Source organism: Zootoca vivipara, chromosome 1 (assembly GCF_963506605.1).
Source record: "Zootoca vivipara chromosome 1, rZooViv1.1, whole genome shotgun sequence".
Classification (NCBI taxonomy): domain Eukaryota; kingdom Metazoa; phylum Chordata; class Lepidosauria; order Squamata; family Lacertidae; genus Zootoca; species Zootoca vivipara.
This window is the reverse complement of record NC_083276.1, coordinates 47026340-47050475: the sequence shown is the minus strand read 5'-3', so window position 1 is coordinate 47050475 and position 24136 is coordinate 47026340. Positions and strand designations below refer to the sequence as shown.

Genomic DNA, 24136 nt, shown 5'->3' with positions numbered 1-24136 from the left:
CCATCAGAGATCAAGTATGTAAAAGTTTTCAATTTTTTCCTGCGTTTCTAGCCGAAAGAGAAAGCTGTTTTAATATAGGTTTTCCTTCATTTATATTGTGATTTATATTAATGTGATTTAATTTCAGCAGAAATCACTGCTTTTATGAAAGAGGACGCTTGCATTGATATTATCGTTTACATATACCTTGGTAGATTTGGCTTCCTATTCTGCATTGTTATAATAAAATATGCAAATCAGTTTCCCTGCAGCATGGGCTTATAAACCAAAGATACACGTAAACAAATATGCATTGAGGTAAGGGAGGCCAGTCTTGTAAAGTACAAACAGCAAATTCATTCGTGCTTAGAGTTAAGTTGCTTCAAGCAGTTTGCTGTCATACTCTAAGAAGCAAGCAAGCCCATTACCTGTTGTAGCAAATCTTTAACAGGAGACTTAAAAGAGAAGACCTGTTTGGAAAGCAAGGATAAATATCAAGCTAAATGACTGAACAAGTCGATTTGAAGGACTTGGGACTGGGTAGAAATACAACATTTCAGCCAAGACAGATTCAAGTAATTCAAGACATGGCTTGCAGGGTCAGGAGAAGGCGAGGCAAGAATTGTATTACGAGTCAACCACAGCAGGAAAAGAGGGAGAGCTCTTGAGAAATTGTCAAAGCTCATTGGTGTGGGATATCCCCCAGGGATTTAAACTTATGGAACCATATACACAGAGAGCTTCTGCAACAGAAAGTTCTAGGGAGTAGCTGAGCTGCAGATAGGAAGCTGAGCACAATCAAGAGGATGCCGTACTGAAGAAAACAACAAGTCCCAGCCATCCTAACATCGCACATGCAGAGCTGGATTAAGAAGCTTGTTTCTAGTACTCTAGCAAAACCTTTATGACCTAGAAAAAGCCATCAGACAACAACCTTACACCAACCTATGAGGAGTGAAGGTGTGGCAATTTCACCACTGCAGTTCCCACCACTGAATTTCACATAAGCAACAGCCTTAATTACATTCAAATAGAAGTGCTTCTCTGAGCATCGGAGAAGCAAGACTCTGCCCCAGATCCCAACAGTGTTGTGAGGAGTGCTTTCGTTTGGGAACTGCATTTACACAATTAACACCATGTCTAATTTAGGTCCAAGGTCACAATCCAACTACAACATTACATATGCCTTTCTCACAGCGCGTTAGTTGGAAGGGAGCTCTACCGAACTCAGCAGGACTTGGGTCAAAGTACGTTTGCTAGAATCCTACGCACCTCTTACTTAGAAGCAAGTCCTATTGAACTTGGTTACTGATGAACTTTGGAGTCCACAGAAATAGAACTCGGTTGTATGTGCACATGTACAAATATATAGTGCAGCAGTCCAGCCAAAGTTAAGCATGTGGCTAATTCTCCTATTGCTATCCATGAGACCTGCTTTTGGGTCATTTTTTAAAACACCTGTAACAGAACTGAACTTTACAGCCTGCATGCTATTTTTAAAGAGTTATAGCAATAGTGATCAGTCAGCTGCAGCATGAGCGCCATCTAGTGACTGAAATGTGCCTTTAGATTTCACCCAAAATCGATTTTCACTCAGGCATTTCATATTAATGGTTTATTTGCCACTTACTCCCAAAACAGCTTTCTATAAAAATCAGCCACCATTACTTCTTGCATTTTTACCTCCTCACTAAATTTTATATACAGTGGTACCTTGGTTTATGAACACAATTGGTCCCGGAAGTCTGTTCATAAACTGAAGCGTTCATAAACTGAAGCGAACTTTCCCATTGAAAGTAATGGAAAGTCAATCCGTTCCAGATGGGTCCGCGGAGTTCATAAACCGAAAATTCGTAAACCGAGGTGTTCATAAACCGAGGTTCCACTGTATACATATAGTGCCAGAATTCTAGGTACTTGATATATACTTGAAACCTAAACCCAACCCTGGATTTATGTACCTAAATCTGAGCCAAAAGAATGAATTGCCTAGGGAAAAAAATCAAGAGCATCCCCTAGTGGTGTAAATTGTTCAGCACAGCTTCCCCTCAGTGCAAACCTCCCACTCCTAGGTGGAAAATCAGCCCTATTGCTGTTTTTAACAAAATAAGCTGTCAGTTTTGGTAATTAAAATCCACACAATTGCTTTATTGAAAAGAAGTGCAAGGCCTGCACAGATTTACAAAGCAAGCATTCGAACTAAAAGTTGTAGAAGTTTGAAAAAGGTGTGCGTATCATAGGTATGTTGAAAGAAGGCCTCAACTCAAGAAAGTTATCCAAAGGGAGAATTAATTCAATGTTCAATATCCTGGTTATATTTGCAAGATCAGAAGAAAGCCACCTTTTAAATTCACAATCCTGCAGTACAGCAGGTTCTAGTTACAGGTAGGTAGCCGTGTTGGTCTGGATAAAGTAAAATAAAATAAAAAAATTCCTTCAGTAGCACCTTAAAGACCAACTAAGTTTTTATTTTGGTATGAGCTTTCGTGTGCATGCACACTTCTTCAGATACAGTGAAATGGAAGTTTCCAGGCACTTATGTAGAGAAGGGGTGGGGAGGGGTGGGGATGGGGAGGGGGGATCACTCAGAAGGGTGGTGGAAATGGGTGATTGACTGACTGATAGCTGTTGATGACCAGAAACGACTGCAAATGGTTTTGCATGAAAAAGCAAGGGTTGAGATGGCTGAAGATCGCTTATCATGTATAATGAGATAAGAATCCGATATCTCTGTTCAAACCAGGTCCCTCCATGGTTTTGAGCTTGGTGATAAGTTGCAATTCAGCAACTTCTCTTTCCAGTCTATTTCTGAAATTCTTTTGTAGTAAGACAGCTACTTTGAGATCTTGTATAGAATGTCCTGGGAGATTGAAGTGTTCTCCTACTGGTTTTTCTGTCTTCTGGTTCCTGATGTCAGATTTATGTCCATTTATCCTTTGGCGTAGGGTTTGGCCTGTTTGTCCAATATAGAGAGCTGAAGGGCACTGTTGGCATTTGATGGCATACACAATGTTAGAGGATGAGCAATTAAATAGTCCTGAGATGGTATGTTGGATGTTGTTGGGGCCAGTAATGGTGTTGTCTGGGTGTATGTGGCAGCAAAGTTGGCATCTGGGTTTATTGCAGGCTCTGGTACCAGTGTCCATGTTAAGTCTGGTGGTTGTATTATTGTGGGTGAGGAGTTGTTTAAGATTGGGTGGCTGTCTGTAGGCAATGAAAGGTCTTCCTCCCAGAGCTTGAGAAAGGGAGCTGTCATTGTCCAGGAGAGGCTGTAGATCTCTGATGATGCATTGTACTGTTTTAACTTGGGAGCTGTATGTGATGACTAGTGGTGTTCTGTTTTCTTTTTTGGGTCTGTCTTGCAGCAGGTTCTCTCTAGGTATCTGTCTGGCTCTGTTGATCTGTTGTTTAACTTCATCAGGTGGATATTTTAGTTCTAAAAAGGTTTGCTGTAGATCTCTTAGGTGAGATTCTCTGTCTGTAGAGTTGGAACAGATGCGGTTGTAACGTAAGGCCTGGCTGTATACGATGGATTGTTTGGTATGGTAGCTAGAAGCATGTAGATATGTTTGTCGGTCAGTTGGTTTTCTGTATAAGGTGGTGTCTATATGTCCATCCTGTATTTTTATAGTAGTGTCCAAAAAATGTATTTCTTGCATAGATTGGTTCATTGTTAGGTTGATGGTGGGGTGAAAGTCATTGAATGTCTGGTGGAAGGTTTCCAGGGTCTGTTGTCCATGTGTCCAGATAATAAAAATATCGTCAATGTATCGCAGGTACAGGAGAGGTTTGAGTGGGTAGGAGTTAAGGAAACGTTGTTCTAAATCTGCCATGAAGATGTTGGCATACTGTGGGGCCATGCGGGTGCCCATGGCTGTGCCGCTGATCTGGAGGAACAGGTCATCACCAAATTTGAAGTGGTTGTGGGTAAGGACAAAGTGGCAGAGTTTGGTAGCAAAGTCCGCTGTGGTTTTATCTGAAATGGTGTTCCTTATGGCTTGTAAACCATCATTGTGTGGGATGTTGGTATATAGAGATTCCACATCCATAGTGGCTAGTATAGTATTGTTAGGAAGATTGTTCAAATATTGTATTTTCCTCAGAAAATCTGTGGTGTCACGTACGTAGCTGGGAGCACTGGTAGCATATGGTTTCAGAACAGAGTCCATATAGCCGGAAACACCCACTGTAATGGTGCCAATACCTGAGATGATGGGGCGTCCTGGGTTTCCTGGTTTGTGTATTTTGGGTAGAAGATAGAAAGTTCCTGGCCGAGGTTCCGCTGGTGTGTTTGTGAGGATCTGTTCTTGGATGTGTAGGGGTAGCTCCTTAGGGTTCAGTTTACAAATATTTGAAGCAGATTCCCTCATTTAGGTATGTGGAAGCCAGATAGTTTAGTGATCACAAAGTTGTTAAAGATTAACATAGTACTACATACTAACAAAAACAAAATCATGTTTTGTAAACCTAAGGAAAATGCCCTTTTACACTTTAGCATTAATAAATTCACATTACATGAAGCTTGACTGGAAATTTGTTTTGACAGTTTGAAAATAACGTTCCCCTATTAAATTTGACAATTTACTGCTTCTGATACTACATGTACCTGCAGTATTTTAAGTGTCACACTCTGGTCGCTCTCTTTGTAATATTAAAATAAAAACTTAATCTTGTTCAGTTCTTTTTTGTATGCTTGTGTGGGGTCTGAGTCCAATTTCATGTAAAAGGCAGTATTGGAAAGTTGTCTGTGGGCCTCTTGGATGCAATCAGTTTTGTTCATGATGACGACAGCTCCACCCTTGTCTGCCTCTTTAATTATAATGTCTGGGTTGTTCCTGAGATTTTCTATGGCTCTCCTTTCAGCATGGTTTAGATTTTGTTGTAAGCGATGGTGTTTTCTGGTCAGGTTCTAGGTTCTAAAAAAGCAATTGACTCAACTATTTCCAATCTGATTTGCAAAAGGGGCGAAGCGTGATTTTTTAAAAAATTAGCCACCCTGTTTGACACATCAAGCATTTTATGCTTCTCTTCACAACATTCAGATACCTTCTCTCTGGCAGTGGCATCATCCACAGATGGACTACATCCTATTCATCCCGGATTACTGGCTGGTGCTGATGGAAGGTAAGAGGTTCTGCAACTTCTAAAGCAGAGCATTCCAAACTTTTCATGTTGGTGACACACTTTTTATACATACATCATTTCACAACACAGCAATTCCGTTTTAACCAGAAGTTAAACTAACCCCTTTCCAACCCCAGGAGCAGTATGGGGAGCGTTCACACCACACCCCAAAACGCTGCAGCTGACATACTAATATGTGTGGTGGGCCCAGGCCTTATCCACAAATTGAGTGATATATATGAAGGAGCAAACATTTGTGTATGTAGATGTGCCGTATAACCGGGATCGCTGTTTGTACTCCTCGCATATGTCCTGCTCAACACATGAAGGGGACGGGGGAAGAGTACATACGTATCATGGTTCTGAATTAGGAGTCCACTGGGAACAACACTGAATCCTCAAAATGAAGGCATCAGACATTATGAGCAGCTACCTCAACTTCCCTTGGGATCAGTTTTGCAGGTTGGGAATGGGATCAAACCATTTCCTGTAGTGTGTACAGTGGTACCTCGGGTTACAGACACTTCAGGTTACAGACTCTGCTAACCCAGAAATAGTACCTCAGGTTAAGAACTTTGCTTCAGGATGAGAACAGAAATGGTGTGGTGGCGGTGCAGCGGCGGCAGGAGGCCCCATTAGCTAAAGTGGTACCTCAGGTTAAGAAGAGTTTCAGGTTAAGAACGGATCTCCAGAACGAATTAAGTTCTTAACCAGAAGTACCACTGCATAACAAATGGAGCATATTTTTTTTTAGTTAATCCTGGAGTGTTATGTGTATTAAGGCTGGGACTCAATTCTTATAAGCATGTATTTTTCTTACACAGATAAACACACCTCCCCTAATCTTTCAAAATTATTTGATCCAAGATAATGGAAATAAACACTGGGGAGGAGTTACTCTGTTTGGTAATGAATTTGAACAATGATCAACAAACTAACTTTTTATTATGTATCAATTTTATTGAAAATAAAACTGTTGCTAACAAAGAAAAAAGTTTACAAACTTAGCTTTAATGAGCAACACAGAAAGACCGCTGAAGCTGCAGTAAGCAGGGGAGAAACATTTATTGTATTTACTGTATCACACCAATACATTTAAACATTTTAGGGTTCAGTTTACAAATATTTGAAGCAGATTCCCTCATTTAGGTATGTGGAAGCCAGATAGTTTAGTGATCACAAAGTTGTTAAAGATTAACATAGTACTACATACTAACAAAAACAAAATCATGTTTTGTAAACCTAAGGAAAATGCCCTTTTACACTTTAGCATTAATAAATTCACATTACATGAAGCTTGACTGGAAATTTGTTTTGACAGTTTGAAAATAACGTTCCCCTATTAAATTTGACAATTTACTGCTTCTGATACTACATGTACCTGCAGTATTTTAAGTGTCACACTCTGGTCGCTCTCTTTGTAATATTAAAATAAAAACTTCAGTAAAACTGGTGTATTTTTATTTCACAAAGGGTATCTCTGTAAAACAATGCATTTGCAAGACTGCCAGGTTAAATACTCTTAAGTTGCTGCATTAAAGTATCCGTTATGTTTTGATTTTTTATATCATGAAGTGGGTTATGAAACTTTGTACCCTGTCCAGATAAAACTTGGTGTGGAAGATGTACTTCTTGGCTAGGCCTTACTCTAAAGTAGCATTAAAAATTTCACAGCAGCATCTGCTTAACCAGATAACACATTAAAACACATTCCCTGGCTTGCTACTTTAAATGTAAATACTCGTTAAGAATAAGGAAAAATTATTCCTTCCCAATTCAGATACCCACCTGTGCAGTACTAAAGGATAACTATATTGGGAAGTTGCATGGGACTTTTCAAAACAGCATGTTAATAGTCAGCTGAACTATCCATGGTGATTTACTCAATGTTAACTAGAAGATATTCTATGTGCAAACAAGAAGCACAGCCAAAGGACTCTGAAAAGCGGCACCACGGTCCATGTCTTAAATTTATCATATTCAACAATAAGGACAAAACTCCCATATGTGTACTGCTTGAGTCAGTAAGGCTTCACCTACAGAAGTACATAGTACATGTGGGTAATTATAATTTGCCGATTTAAATTGCTTTTATTATTGGTTACAATTTATCTAACTCTATAAAGAGGGCAAGTTTACATACTCTCTTCAGAGGTCTATGCTCACCTGATGAATTATCCCTCCCCCCCCCATTTGCATCTTATTCAGGCTTGTAGAAAATCTGACTTAGAAATGAAATATTTATACACCTCTCAAAATTCCTTAACTGCGGCTTTCAGCAGAGCTCGACCTAGAGCGAGACCTTTTCTTGGCTGGGGGAGGAGATGGAGAGGAATTTTGCGGGCCAGAGTGGTGGTTTTTCTCTGAGCCCTTCCTTTCAGGTGTGCGGCTTCGAGAGCCCCTCTTTTCAGGGGTACGGCTTCGAGAACGAGACTTGCTTGTTGACTTGGAAGATCTTGCAGATCTAGACTTGCTGCGAGATCTTGAATAACTTCGTGAACGGGATCTGCTTCTGATAAAGATTGAACAGATCTTATGACAGTCTATATCCAGTATTCATATTAATAAATATTTTTTGTACCCAGTATTGCATATTCCTACTACACAACTGGGTAGTCTTTCAAAATGCCATCTATGGTGGTATTTCTCTTCTAACGTTAGACATGGAATTTTTGACTTCTGTTCATCCAACAGGCAATGTTACAGCCCAAAGTAGCTTTTTCAGCCTCACTCCCTCTCATACTTAAAAATCTACAAAAAATCTTGAGAATTCCAATGCTCTTTTTTGATCCCTCTTTCTGTACAGTAAACAAGCTTGCTTGATGTAGAAAGAAGGCATAATACAGATCCCTCAGTCTGTACTTCAATTTCTCTAATTTCTCTAACTGCATACACTAGGGTCACCAAGGTGGTGTCCTCCATCTCCCTTTCCTGCCAATTGACCATGCTGGGAGTGGGAGTCTAGCAAACATGGGGAGGGCATCACTCTGGCTATCTCTATGAAGCTACACAATTTAGAAATAATTTGTTTATACCAAGTGTTGTCACCCTGCACTTTTGTCACTACCTGTGGTTCCCATTATGGAAATACAGTTCAATTGTACCTTGAGAAGGTTTGGGGCTGCAACATTTTCCTAACATCTTGCTTCCCACCCCCTGCACTGACTGCCATGTTTCTTGCCAAGTCCAGATCTTCATATATGGTGACGTACCTGCGCCTTTTGCGATCTTCAATTAGCTTAATTCTGCGCCCATTCAACTCGCTGCCATCCAACTTGTCCAATGCACTCTTCATGTCACTGGATGATGCAAACTCCACCACTCTGCACAGCCAAAGCAAAATCGATATTTTAGTGATACTTTAGAGTTCAAAAATTATAGAGCTTATTTCCTACTTAGATTATTGAAGAGCAATGATCCTGCCCTCCTTCAATGCTCATATTCAAATTAACAGTGTTATAGTAAACAATGGTGTGAATTTCCCAAACCCTTAATTCCAGATTTTGACATAAAGCTCCTTGTACTTTCCTTCAAACTTCCACATGAACACTTATTCCTAGCCAAATAGAATGTGGCATGGTTGCCTAGGGAACCAATCTGGAAATAGAAGTACACAGGAGTATAGTGCTTCATTTTATTCTACTGATCCTGTGTATGTTGCAACAACACTAACACCACTGTCACTGCGTTTGGAACCAATCAAGCTAACTACCTTGGGTGCAAAGTTCAAATCTTACCCTTCATTTGGATTGTTTCTGTGTGCATCTACAAAGGTAACTTCTCCAGCCTTTCTCATGAAGTCTTTCAAATCCTGCAGTAAAAGTCACAGTTCAGCTTAGAAAATGATGCATAGAACTAAAGAAATTGTGTTTAAACAGGTCTCCTTGTTATGGCTAACAATAATAGTAAACTCCCATATATTACAGCTATAATGAGCAAAATTAAGCTAATCACATTGCTCAGATATGGCAATATAACATACCATTTAAAGGATTACCACATATATTAACTATGTCACAAATGGTGTTATTAAATGCAAGCATTTGATCATAACTGAAGTCTCAGTTTACTTGTATATTAAAAGGTTTGCCTGCAAACATTCTTCCTCTTGTCTATACAAATTAAACACAAATGTCTGTATTAAGTTAATGCTAAGATTCTGTCACAAGCTGTCAAAAGGCAGAAGCACAACTTTTCTGCTTTCATCAGTTCGTGTCACAACCTCAGTGTTATTTTAACAGAGACTTGCGTTTAATGTAATTGAGATTGAGTCTATGCTGCAACACTACACAACTAAGTGTTAAAGATATTTTAAAATAAGTTGTTTATGACTTATTTCTTAACCTTTACAAAGTGCCCCAAAGAATAGCTGACATTTTATAGCCATAGGCTACTTACCACAACATACCACAAGTGGTCAGATGATATAAGCAGGTACCTTAAGCAAAGAGTCGCTTGTCCAATAATTGCCTAGCAGACCAAGAGGAACTCCCTTACATGGGAGGGACAGAGGAATGGACCATAGCAATGTGCTTCAGGGAGATGTACCAGAGACCCTGAAAGCACTGGACACAGTCTCCGGAAGCGGCTCTAGAACCTGAGGTTGACCTGTGCTAGCCAATCGAGCTGTGGGCCAACCAAGATCTACATCGCCAAGATAGGTGTGTCATGGGTACCAAAGGGAAAACTCAGAACAGGCCAAGCCCTAGAAATTCAGCCACTAGGAACCCCAACCTCTTGGGTTCTTTCTCCTCCACACAAGAGAAACGAGGGCTAACCCAAAGCAAGGCTGTTAAAAGAGGTTCAAAATGAACTTGGTTAGATATATATTTGTGAAAAAAAATACAAACAAAAAGCCTAAAACTGAGCTACAGTTTACAGGATGCCTCAATTAATTTAGTGTTTAATAAAGTTTAATTTAGTTTTTACAAACTAACATGTGAATAAAACAGTCTGAAAACCTGAGTCTTTAACCTAACATGAAACAAGTTTAATAGCAGACATTTCATGGCAGGGTTCAATTCTACAATATACTGAGCACTCCAGCCCAAATTCTGCTTGATATTTATGCATGCACACCCTCTAACATGTAAAATCTAGTGATGGTGAAATTTCTAATCACACAATGAACACAAGAGTTTTGCACATGCAAGATCAGGGTACTCAGCATCTGTAGGATTGAACTCTCCCCAATACAAAGTTCACAACATACAATACAAAATGATGTTCACAATACTTCAAACTGATTATATCCACAGTAAATAGGAGACAAAGCAAAAAAACATTTTCATTGATCCTTATGCAATTCAATTAGCTTTGATAGTACAGGTGAATAAACCTATAAAGGCAGGCATCTAAATTTAAAAATACAACCATACCATGTATTTGAAATTTGATTTCTTGTCTACTGTAAGATTACTTACACTATAAACATCAAGCAAAATAGTCTGTATGGATGCTCATAGCTCAAATATGTTACTTGAAAACTTAGTTAGAAGAACCTTAGATTAGCAACACCTTTCCACAGAAAGCCAAGGGGTCTAGTTTCCTAGCTTTAGGCTTATGGAGAACTAACAGCCATTAGGGGAAATCAGCAGTAAAAAAGTATGTGCTATTATAGGTTACTGGGATTCTAGATTTTAGAAGTCATAATCAATAAGGAAGAGATTGTGACACTTTTAAACACCAGAATGTGCTGGCCTTCAAAAGATGTATGCACCTCATCTTAAAGCTTGCTTGGTTGCATGCTAGGCACATGAGATGCTAGTTAGTAAGTTTTGAAAATCCAGCTCGACTTCAACCTTGCATGTGCTACTGCTCCCTCAGTTGTACACTTTTGCCACTTTCCCCTCTAAATTTAAGGGGCTAGTAAAAAGACACAGGACAGGCACTTATCTGAGGACAACTGCTACAGTGAGCAGATGAGTATTAGTTTTCAAAATCCCACTAAGGTAGACAAGACAACCACAAACTGATTTCAATGGACCTTGAAAACAGTTAGCTTTTCAGTGATATGGGAAAGGATGCATTAAAAAGTGTTTCCTGTTACTATTCAAAGCTTATGGAAATGATGAAGCCAGGCATACATTATGTACTAGTTAGTGAAAGCAAAGAAATGGCCATGGAAGCAGCATGGCAATTTTTGTTTTGTTTCTGATCACATTTGCCTGGATCTCCTCAGGATAAAGTCATGATGTTTTCAGAAAACATGTTTCTGTAAGCACTAAGTAACCTCTGAGATAAACCAATGCCTGCAATAATTTAGTGTTTCTCATACAAATGGTAATCTCACCTATCCCAAAAGCATATACAACTTCCCCATAAACCAGCAGGTAGTTTGTATCATGGCAGCAAAACAGATTTGAACAGAAAATGTTGCTTTGTGATGTAAAACCCTAAGGGGCAAAGTGATGATTTTTATGCTGTTCAGAACAGAAACATACGTTGTTTGCTCGCCTTGCCTTAATTTGCTCCAAGGCCTGATTCATTCACTTGGATACAGCACCGTAGATGTTCAAAATAGAACCACACAGAAGTTGCTCTACTCAGCAAGATGTTGTGTGAAGTACCTTACTAAATGGTTCTGGCTATTTTTAATTTCACCTCTGCAGAGCCAGGCAAGGTTTGAAGTGCCTTCATACAAGGTGCTTTTCATAAACAGCAGTCTAAAAGCAGCGATGGAAGTGCTATCACATCAGTGAATTTTCCATTAAATTAAGAACAGCACCACATACACACACAAACCAGGCAGCATCACTGTAGCTGTATTAGACATAGCCCACCAGAGCACATACATGCTTGGTCTCAAATGAACTGATGAGCTTTCCCAGTGGTTGCAAATGATAATCAACACCAGAAAGTGTACTGGGAAGTTTTGTGATATTCAGGTCTCAGAATGAAGCATCACAAAAGTGACATGCATTTATAACCAATGACAACTGAAACTTAGCTGAGACCAAATAAATGGAAGACTATTCATAGTAGACAGATGGAACCTTCATGTTTAGAGACAGTATACTTTTGATATTGGGAATAAAATAACAGTTTTTGCCTCTGAGAAAATATATAAGCAGGCCATGAAGGTATATGACGGGCTGCTGTTGGAAACTGAATACAGAACTCAACAAAGATGGCCTCTAGATACAATTGAGTAGTTCTTAAAACGAAGTGACACTGGACTTACACCCAAGATTTTTCCCAGTGGGCCATTCCACACAGCTACTTGTAAAACAAATGCTACAAATCAGGACTCAAGTGTGCTCAACTCTCCTCCCTTTAGTTATTTCTCCTCCCTTTAGTTATTTCATATGAATTCGAGAGACCTGGTTCAAATTTAGGCACTTTAATAATAAATTGCCAGACACAGACCCACCGTTATTTTATAAAACTTTTCTAAAATGCAAAAAGGGATCTGTAATGCTGATCTACGGAAAAAGTCCTGTGTTGATATCAAAAGACTTCAGGATCAAACGTTAAAATGACTGAAAAACTGGTACCCTATGCATCTCAAGTTTTATACTGCTCTGTAGGTTGCCCTGAGCAACTTATTGGAAAGGCATCAATTTTAATCTTGTCAAATTACACAAGTAGTTCAATACTGTATATGTATTTTGTTCTACAGTGGACTCAACTGTTGAGTTCTGTATTTCCACACAAATAGAGAACTCCAAATGTATATGCTGGGCTTCCCTTCATCATCCATGTGAACCTCTCCATCCTACATCAAGCTCTTCATTATTCTTACAATTCACTACATCAGCTAACAAAGGCTAACTTGCCTCAGGTTTAATTTCTATATTAATAAGCCCTGTCTCTTTACTTTTAGCTAAGGTTATTGTGCAGTATACTAGTTTGCTGCAATTATTCTCTTGACAGCTATCTTGCTCCTGAACTGTGCAATTATTTACAACCTGTTCCTACCCTTTCCTTCTTCCTTCGGGTTCCAAAGAAAGCCCTGTTTGATGAATGTATGTTTAGAGCACTGTTAAAACGCTAGGCATTCCCCATGGTGAAATTTACAAATTAAAATGAAGACAAAACTGAGGTAGGTAAAGTGACAAATCATGCACTGATGACAGTAGTGCTAAGATCAAGGTAATAATTGCCCCTCATTTAGGCACAAATAGCAACCAGCCAAAAGGAAATTACAAGAGAACTCAGGACACCAGAATCAGCTTAAAAAAAAAAAGATTTAGTCTTCATAGTAGATGCAACCATTATACCCAGAAGTTAATAGGTGAAATATTGTTCAGGGCCTGAACAAATGTTAGCATACATGCAAGCCAAGGAGCAGAAAAGAAGTCTTTAGTTTGCAGGTTCCTTTGTAGGAAGTGACAGATATTATTAAAAATGAAGGCTACCTTAACCTAATTTAAAGCCGATTATTAAGTTAAATAAACCTAATAAAAATACATTCTACATTTAACACTACTTTACCGGCTCAATGAAATCTCGTTTTTTGTTTCACAACTAAATATTTAGAATGAAAGATATGTGAAGCTGCTGAAGATTCACTGGCTAATGAGAACAGAAGCTGGTGTACTTTAAAGGCTTGCTGCCTTGCTAAACAGTAGAATCAAAATGAACTTCAGGGATAATTTGGTATAGTAAACCTGCCAGACTAAGTGCCACCTAGCAAATGATAGCAACTTTTTCCAAGTACTCTATACACCTGGTAAAATACTTGAATAATCTTCACACAAGATGGTGTACATAGGCTTCTCCCTACCCAAGCACATCCACACTTGCATGAGAAACATGCCAGAAGCAGCTGCCAGAAAGCTGAAATATTGCATGTGAGGATTCATTTATCCAATTTCAGCATAAATATTTTGAACCTGCATGTGAAATTGGTGTTCTAAGACAAGGGTCCTGTGGCCACCTGAAAAGCAAACTAATTTGTGGCATGAAATTTTCAGGTTTATGTTAGTCATATATCCTTTACAGTTAAGGAAGAGTAAAAAAGCATTGTCTTTGCAAGGAAACCAAATAGTGGCAATACTTAAATGTGAAGTTATGTATATGTTGAATGTTATTTAACACACACACTAGCTATGCAATGAAAGCCACAAAACTCTTTTAGAATTAAGTAATGCATAAAATTTCCTGCATTATGAACACAGAGTTCTTTTAACCATGCAGTCATTCTGTTCATTCTATTGAAGCCAGATACAAACTACAGACCTTCCCACTGAGACATGCCTTTAATTATGAAGATTATGTTTTAAAATGGATTTTTCACAATTCTTATTAGATGAGGATTATAGTTGTCCAAGAAACACTAATCACCTCTTCAGTTTTAAAAATAAAAACATGCTGCTTAAATGCTTATTTTTTTTGGTATGCAAATAAAATAACTTTAAGCCTGAGATTTAATAAAAAATGTTCTGACTGCTTTAGCTGCAAAGTTAAATTTTATGGTGTCTCCTTTGGGGTGACGACGACTTGTTTTTGAGAAGAAAGAAGTATTAAGGTCAACTCCAACTCACCTGCCAGCTAACACGTGAAGAAAGATTCTCAACTATAAGCCTATGTTCAGTACGAAGAGGTGGTCCATACTGGCTACAAGAGAAACACGTTTTTCCATTATTTGTTCATTTATACTGCATGCAGAAAATGAAAGTGCATTATGCTGGGACAGATTGCTTCACATTGCTCAGTAAACCAGAAAATGTTTTAGAAATTTGACTGTATTCTATTTAAATGGGGGGGGGGGGGAAACGACTACCGGGAAGTTGCTTATTGCCTGTAACAGGGAAGGCAAGTGGAATATATACACAAACTGCAGGACACATGCTAAATGACTATGGGGCAGTTCATGCAAGTGTGTTCGTCAGTCAATGACCTCCATGTGTGCAACAGCCAGCATATCAACAGTTTTCAAAGCTATCACCTAACATAACATTTTTCAAAGTCCCTACATTCTGTGAACACATATCAAATGATGAACATACAGGCATGAATCACCCCAGGAGGATTAGGCTGTGGAGACTGCATGCTTACTACAACACTATAGTACAGCCATCCCTAAACTTCGGCCCTCCAGATGTTTTGGACTACAACTCCCATCTTCCCCGACCACTGGTCCTGTTAGCTAGGGATCATGGGAGTTGTAGGCCAATCTGGAGGGTCGCAGTTTGGGGATGCCTGCTATAGTACTTCAATAAGCTGTGGGAGCTGATGCACTATCTACCCAATTTTATATGAATAAAAGATCTGTCTTACTGTCATCAAACCCCAAAATGTTATAAAGTTCTAGTACGAACAATTGGAGAACTGTACATTAGTTTGTTCAGGCTAGCTACGAAAATCCACTCCAAATGATGGCTCTTTTATATACAGTGGTGCCTCGCTAGACGAATTTAATTCGTTCCACGGGTCTTTTCTTATAACGAAAAATTTGTCTAGCGAATCCCATAGGAATGCATTGACTTTTTTTTGCCCATAGGAACACATTAATTGAATTTCAATGCATTCCTATGGGAAACCGCGATTCGCTAGACAAATTTTTCATAAAACGAATTCGTCTAGCGAGGCAACCTCCGCTCGAAAAATCCTTTCGTTAAGCGGAAATTTCGTTAAGCAGGGCATTCATTAAGCGAGGCACCACTGTAATATGAAATTCAACCAACAACAACTGCATCTTTTGGAAATTTAAGCAGAGGCAACTCCATTTCATTTGCATACCTCTAAATGCCCCATATTTTCAGAATATCCAGATCTTCAGAGCATTTAAAAGAAGTTCCAGAATCCCCCAACTGGCAGGCCGAGTCCCACTTTTCACTACTGGAAATAGTAGTCTCTTCTTGTCTGGCACCATGTGCCTGATGTCATGAACGTAACTACCATGCAAGATGCCCATGAACGTCAGTCACATATCCTACTTTAGTAAAGTTCACTTTTAGCCTTGACCTTGGATCACTCTTACTGCAGCAACACCACTGCACTAAAGAAAAGAGAATCTAAACAGCATACTTCAATATGCAAAATTAGTAGCTTCCAATGTGTTTGGTTTCTGTTTACCACAAGAATGGCAAGAAGGCTGCCTCTGAATGAAATGCAAAAATGCAAATTTTATTTCAAAGCAATATTTTATATTATTAGTACAGGTGTCTAAACAATTTCATGAACAGATGTCTTAACAGCAGCTTGTAGTAGACAAAGTGAAATAGTTTAATGTGAGAGAAACATATTTTAAAGTGCTATTTCCCCACATATACTGTCCAACATGCACCACAGAAATACATTCTAAAATGACTGTGTATTTCAAACAAAAATTGGCCTTATAGTGTCTTCTATGTAGACGTCATATTTGCTTTGTTGTACCGGTAGGTTCTACTGACCTTGGAGCACAACTAACTTATACAATTAGTTCTTGTCCATAGTCCCCTAGGCTCCCAGCCAAAGTTTAAGCAAAGAGGGGCACAGTCCCATTAAGCACTAGTCACACAAAGCCCATTCCATTCAGTAAGGCTTGTACAGGACCAAAGTACTACAGGCTGAAACCAAACTATAACAAACTCTGGCTGCAGGCACGAGAGTACACTACTTGTGCATCATAATTATATTAATGGGCATGAAAGCTATCAAGTACTAACCATACACCCACTAGGCAAGTTGCAGCAATAATTAATGACTTCAACAGCACACACCTTTCCTTCTTATAGTTGAAGGTGGTAGTTGGAATTCATCAATTTCAATGAAAAGGTTGTTAGCATAAGATTCCTCGCATTGGTCTTACTAAAAAGGTAATGAAGGGTAGGTAAAATAACCACAGCTCATTAAGAACACCTTAAAATGTCATGCAGCTACCTCTAGAAATGTGAACTGTTAAGAATCCTGAGAGTATGGAGAATGTTCATAGTCTAATATAAACTGTTTAACAAGCGACTTTGCAGTAAAAAGAACACATTTCTTACCTAGATCCACCCCCATAGGATTGGTAATAATTGAACCGTTGTGGGTATCTGCCTCTACCCCCTCTTCGGGCTCTGGCATGTTCAATTGTAACCCTTTAATATTAAATGAAAAATAGACATAGCTTTTTTAGCACATCAATCTTTTTCTACTGGAAACATACACAAAGCAAATAGGCATCTTCCTCCAAGCATTTCCATAAATGAAATGTAGCTATTTTGAGGTACTTAAAAACAGAAGCAAATATTTGTCTACTCACGACGTGTGTAACCAAAAAAACCCCTTTTTTTGCCAAATCTTAACTTCCTCACACATCCATCTATTGTACACAATTTAAGATGACTGAATATGAGAGAATCTCATAATATTTCTTTCAGCTTTTTAATTGTACAGTATTAGTTTGGAGGTTCACAGAGGCTAACTAGAAGGCCAAAGCAATGGCTGTGCTTACCACCAACCCTGGATGGCAGGTGTTTTTCTCATTTCTGCTGGGGAATAAAGATGGTTAAGAAGCAGCAGGAGACACACCTGATTCTTCTTAGCTTACCAAGTCTTTGCACACACAGGCAAGACTCCAACTCCCTCCCAAACTCTAATGCTTGCCTAGTCTGGAGGGAGAAGACATCTTGCACATGAAAATATCCCTATTTCTTACCTTCTCCAACCTGTAGTGCAAATGAGTGTAGGAAGAGTATGCACATGCATGCACACTGCTGGGCATCCTTGCCAGGGACTCTGGAGAAAGAGTTCCTGGCAAGTGAATTATGGATGTCTGTATTTCTTTGAAGTTTGCAATGTAGCTTTAATACAAATACTAGAAAACTCAGTAAAAACAGAAAAAGCTGAGAATGACTTGATTTCTGAAATTACAATACAGTAGTAATTTTAGTCCAGTTGCTTTAGGTAAATTACACATGACCACCAAGAATATAGTTTCATGGGGGAGACAAGGAAGTTGTGCAAATTAAGGCTTAGCATTTCTCATTGCAAGACTCCTCCCTTTTAATCAAGTATTTTATCAAATACTCTAGAAGGTATTTGAAGACTGAGTTAAATGAATGAAGCTGCTGGTAGCTGTCACCCATAAAAAAAAACCAAAGATGTGCAGAGGTCAAACTACAACATATGGAAAAAGAGTTCCACTCTTGAGAAGCTAAAACATGTATTTTATTGAGTGTAAACTTTCCCCCTTGCCTCTCTTGAAAAATGAAATATATAACCTTTTAGTGTCTCAGTAAGGCATATATGACGCAGGTGGCGCTGTGGGTAGATAAATAGGTACCACTACAGCGGGAAGGTAAACGACGTTTTCGTGTGCTGCTCTGGTTCGCCAGAAGCGGCTTTGTCATGCTGGCCACGACCTGGAAGCTGTACGCCGGCTCCCTAGACCAATAACGCGAGATAAGCGCCGCAACCCCCAGGTCGGTCACGACTGGACCTAATGGTCAGGGGTCCCTTTACCTTTAAGGCATATATGTATACTGAATAGGCATAGGAGATGGAAAGGGCAAGTTACCCCTGACAAAACACTGCATATTTGGTAGGTTTACCAACTACACAAATTAAAATGTTCTGATCAATATAGGGAGTCAAATCTATATGTTAGTAATCTGCCAAAAACAAAGGAAGCCCTATATCTTGTGAGGGCTCTTTTGTTCACAGTAGGCACCAGGTTTTCTGCTCTTCAATTTCAAAGAAAGCAGTTGAAAAAGGGGGTAATCCTGTATCCTGATCTGCTACCAGCCTTCTGCACCCACAAGCAGCACATTAGAGATTTTTAGAAATCAAATGCAGCAGAGCATCCAATTTACTTGCAGCAGACATGACTGCAATTTATCTGCAATTAGTTGTGTGCTTTGCAGGGGATTGGATTAGATGGCCCTCAGGGTCCCTTCCAACCCTACAATTCTATGATAATTAAAGATTACCTTTCATTACACAGTTCTTTACCATTCAGTTCATAAACAGCATCATCTGCATCTCTGTGATCCTCAAATTCCTAAGAAGGGAAGAGTCATGTAGTCAGTTCTTTAAGAGTGAAATCTTATTGCCCTAATAGGGGATTTTTTCCATTCATTTTTCCAGCTTCTTTACAGTCATGACTCTGTAACACAGAGGACAATTAACAATGCTCCTCCAGATGATCTCAGTGAGTGGGCTAGGCTATACATGCTTAGGTGGTTCTAAAGATGTATTGGACCCAACTTGTTAAGGGCTTTGTACCACAGGGTCTATCAGCACAAGAGTACTGAGTATGCAAGAAAGTTAAGAACAATCGTAAACCCTAACTTGGAAACTACTTACTTAAAGGAGTGTCATCTCTCCCTAAACCAGCCTGCCCACGCTTTAAGATCCGTGGAGTTCATCTTAAGTGTTCCTCTGGTAGGAGATACTTTTCTGTGGCAACATGGCAATGGGTCTTGTCAGGAATGCCCTTCCCCTTGAGGTATGGAAGCTACTGACTCATTTCAACAACAAATTAAAACTTGTTACAGGTAGGTAGCCGTGTTGGTCTGACATAGTCGAAACAAAAAAAATAAAAATCCTTCCAGTAGCACCTTAGAGACCTTAACTTATCTACTTAACCATTAAATTACTAAAACATCTATTTGCTTAGGCATTTGTGGAACATTAGTTTAGCTAGTCTACATGTGTCTGCTCTGTAGTTTAAAAGAAAAATTTAAATAAAAAGAAGGGTAGAAATATTTTAAATAAGAAAAACAATAAAACATAAAATAGAAGACCACCAACACCCAATACAGTAGAATGCTTGCCTCTACTGTAACATCTCATGCCATTGTACAATGCAAGTTTATTATATAGGAAATCTGCCAAACACACGTGAAATGATGTGCTATCATGGGAATGGACTCATGATACAAGTCGACTGTGTCCAGCAGCATGCACACCTATGCTGTCATGTCATGCTGTCAAATCACACAGGATGAGAAGTGGTTTAGTGATGAATTCCTATCAGTCTTCAGACCAAACAGCCTCACACAATTATGCTACAGCTGCCTAAGAGAGTGGTCTGGGACTACAAAAACACCTGGTATTTTCCTATGCTTCCCATTTCATCCACCTATGCCTGAAGTTAATTGGCAAGCTTTGGGGAACTATGCATTCTGCATAATGGCATGCAGGTTGAATAAAGCATTAGTTCTGCTGTTTGCTGCTGTGGTTTAGATTTATGGTCAATAGAAAATATGGGTAAATCTAGTGATGAAGATGGCGCAAGTCAAAAGAAAAATTACCACTCACCTGGGGCAAGTAAATATTGCCTCCAGGCAAGACAACAATGTCAGTGTTCCCACCACAACAAAGCCAGATTTGCTTATTATTCATAGTGAGCAAGCAGCCTGACTGTTTCTCCTGATGTGAATGGAGAAGGAACCCATGAAGCTGTAGTTAAGCTTGGCTTTCTGTGATATCCAACTAGGGACCTTGGTTTGTAGTTCCCAAACAAGTCAGGATCTGCAAGCCAACAAAGACTTGCAGTGATGCTGGCTTGTTTGGGAACAACGAATCAGGATCCCATATCTGGAAGTCACAACAACTGCAGCTTCCTGGTTTTTCTTTTCTCTCTCATGTCAGGAGATAAGTGAAGTGGGAGACACCAGGCTGCACAGTGCACATTCACAGTATACCATTGTAATCCACCAACCGTTGCTTATTGTGATGGGTGAATGCAGCCTATGTGTGCAACCTCCATAAGCAGCGTTTGAAACTCCCGTTGTTCTAGGCACATTTTGCAACAGGGAATTTCATTAGTGTGAGCAGTTTCTGAGATCTGGGTGCAGTGCTGCACCTAAAATTTAAGATTAAAACTGCCACTGCTGGTGCTGAGGGCATGGGAGGAGAAATTCCTCCCTGAACTTCCAAGACATCATTACAGTCAGGCAAGCTGAGAGGTTCCACCTCTCAGCTGGCCTTACAGAAAGACAGTGTTTTGCACTCTATAGCCTCAGATTGATTTAAATAGGTTTGGTTTAAGTAGTGCGTGTTAAAGTGTTATCAACCTCAGACTCTCAGTGATGCTTAAAATCGAAACCAATTTTGGAGTGGGATCATTGAAGGTCAATGAAGTCTTAGGTTTGTGAACTGGACAGTCAAGGTGGGTGTTTCTGCCATCAGTTGTATAGGCCTGTAATGTGTGTTAATTGTGGTGCCAAAAAGATAATATTTATATGCAGGAAAGGGGGTGTAGGAAGAATCCAGGGCTTGTCTGCAACGTGGAAAGGAGGACCTTTTTATGCCCCCCCCCCACTTCCAGCCTCTCTCTGAAGACTGGAGAAGGGACTCTCATAAGAATATTAGGAAGGCAGGCAGGACATATAGCTTAGTTTTTTGCAGCCTTCAGATGAGGATGAGACCATGTGAAAAATGAATATATATATTTTTTGCTGATCATTCATGTCAAGCTTTGTATAAAAAAGCACGCCTAGACATTCTGTTGTGGCACCCATAACCTTAGGCTTATGGTGCCATTTAATTCCTAGCTGTCATATCTCAGTTTCTAACACTGTTCATAAGCTCTGAAGACCCCATCTGTGGGATTCAACTTCCTGCCTTGCAGAAAAGGGAAAATAACTAGATTTCTGCTCATTTTATCTATCATTTTGGAGGTGGCACATGGAACTACTTCTCTCCCCTCCTGCATGGGAGAAACAGCTGCAAGCTAGGTTGCCTGTCTCCTGCTTTTTGAGTGGGGGAATAAAGTCACACATGCTGCCCCCAAAATGGAACTTTATCATCCTCTGTTTGATAGGATGTGCACTAGTTGGGTGGACTTTTGTTCCCTATCTATCCCAGAGAGAGGAAGAAAGAATCCAAGTATAGGCAAATACAGAAGAAAAGGCTGCTGCTTTTCCTTCTCTGTTCCTCTCCTCTTGCTTGATAGCATGGGTCAGGAAGACAACATGAGTCCCACCAAACCTGTTGTGCTTCCCACCTAAGCAGAACTGGCTGGCTTCTTTCTATTTGAAAGAAGGGTCACCTAATGGTTGCTGGAATTTTTGAATACTGTACTCGGAATCCCTCAAGATATAAGTAATTTGTGTTCAGAGTATGCTCTCTTGCTTTGTACATGTAACAGAGAATTCTAGTACAAAAATAGAACCACACAAACCTGACTAGTTCACCTCTATTAAGAAAGCTGTCAGTTTTCCCCTTCCCTCCCTGACTTAAAACTTTGAGCATTAACCAACCACCCTAAGTATTTACCTTAAGTTTAAGTTCCATATTTTCATTTTTTTTTTAAGTTTGGGGGAGGAAGGAAAATGTAATGGCAGCAGAGAGAAATGCTGGGTTGGAGGGAGAGGCTCAGGTGAGGGAACCATGGCATATACAACCTACGGCTATGATTAATTGCAAAGCTGATTTATTTAATTCTTACCTAAAAAGCAGCCTTCCATTTTACCATACAAGCAATTTCAAAGAGGAAGTTTGCACATATTAAGAGCCATTTACAGAAAGATCTAAAAGGTTAAAGAGAAGATGGAAGTTTAACATTTCTGATATTTTGCCTAATCAGATTTCCTGTGATTTGTATTACAATGTAACTGGCTACAGTCAACTAGATTGGGAGAAAAATGTTTAAATACACATGTACCTACCACAAAACCAAAGCCGTTTTTCAGATTGATTTCACGTATACGGCCATATCCCTTGAAAAATTTCTCCACATCTCGCTCCCGAGCATGTGGACTTAGACGTCCAACGAAGACACGACAGCCACTCATTTTAGCCTAAGCTGCAAAAAAATAAAAAATACAAAGTTTTGGCATTCACATTAGGTGTTTTATTATATCAATACTAAAGTTCAGTCCCACAGATGCTGGACAGAAGAGACAACTGAGGACAGTATTTCTTAAAACCCTCTAACATGCCAATATAGATGCAAACAACTTTAGTCTAGTTTTATCACAAATGTACCCAATGCACTCTCTCAAAACACATGGTCAAACATCCACCGCATAGAAATAAATAATTAAGACTATCTCTCACTTGGCGCCAACTCCCACTGGTGTTGGAGCATAGAAACCCTTCAAGCTGAGCTCTTGTGTAACTCAAAAAAGCCACTATGCTCCACCAAAAGAAGCTGGCAGTAGATAAGGCAACACCTTAGCAGATAACAAGTTTAGGATTCATGATGTTCCTGCATCAGAGGCCGTTCAGCCTCCTTTTCATGACATACCTACCAAAAACAAAACAAAACAAAACAAAACGGGGGGGGGGGCGGAATAATAAAGACATTTCGCATGCACACAAAAATATAAATGTCCAGAGAATGGGATAGTGAGGAGGGTTAAAAACAAAAACAAATGTGCTCCTTTATCGTCCGTCTCAATCATTACCTTCTGAGTGGAAATGGATGAAAAGTTCGGCTGCTGAGATGCGCTTGCAAGGCCCGATCTAGAGGGATGCGAAAGCGGTTCGGGAGCAGAAGGCAGGGAGGGAAAAGGGAAGGGAAAAAGAACGAGAGTGTTAACGGCAGAGGCTCGAGAGAAGTGGAGACGAAGACGAGGGGGCGCCGGGGGGGGATGGTGAGAGGGAGTCCTCACCCGGTACCCAACGCAGGGAACGGGCGCCGCGCAGGGCCCAGGCAAGGCGGCGCTTCGGCCTCGCAGCCTGGCTCCGCTCCGTTTACCACAGCAGATAAAACGGAGCCCGCTCGCTCTTATCCCCCGACGCTACGGGCCGCCTCACTCTCCCACCCTCCGGCTCGGCCCCTCTTCTCCCGGGTGAGGAAAACCGCGCACTCGCCGGCGGTGCCAGCGTCCAACTAAACTCGCTTACCTCCCGTGCGCGGACGCGACGCTCGCTTCAGTCCGCCAGAGAAAATGGCGGCGCTACTTCCCTTAGGAGGAGCCGCGGAGAAGGCGGCTGCGGCTGCGCAAAGCCCCCTTTCTCTCCAACCGGCTTGCGGACTACGACTCCCAGAAGGCAACGCGCCACAGGCCGCGGTTTGAACGCCTTTGCTGGACGCGGATGGAGGGCCCGCTGCCCCGCTTGGGAGTTGTAGGCGGCTGCCGTTCCGAAGGGGCCTCGTGGAGAGCGGGGGTTGGTAGAGAGGCAGGCCGGGAGGTGTTGTCCTTCCGAGGGAGAGAGTTAGGCA

The 24136-nt window shown here is 40.2% G+C and overlaps 1 protein-coding gene across 1 annotated transcript; it reads right to left on the bottom strand.

Moving 5' to 3' along the window:
• Nucleotides 1–6095: 6095 nt before the first annotated feature.
• Nucleotides 6096–23907, bottom strand: LOC118084232 (serine/arginine-rich splicing factor 5). The gene is made up of 9 exons (XM_035113617.2): nt 23818–23907; nt 23376–23433; nt 22635–22771; nt 18948–19018; nt 17022–17114; nt 14592–14664; nt 8841–8914; nt 8316–8426; nt 6096–7615 (listed from the first exon to the last, which is right to left on the bottom strand). The coding sequence occupies exons 3-9, from the start codon at nt 22758–22760 to the stop codon at nt 7366–7368; spliced, it is 798 nt and encodes a 265-aa protein (XP_034969508.1). The 5' UTR covers nt 22761–22771; nt 23376–23433; nt 23818–23907; the 3' UTR covers nt 6096–7365.
• Nucleotides 23908–24136: the final 229 nt, after the last annotated feature.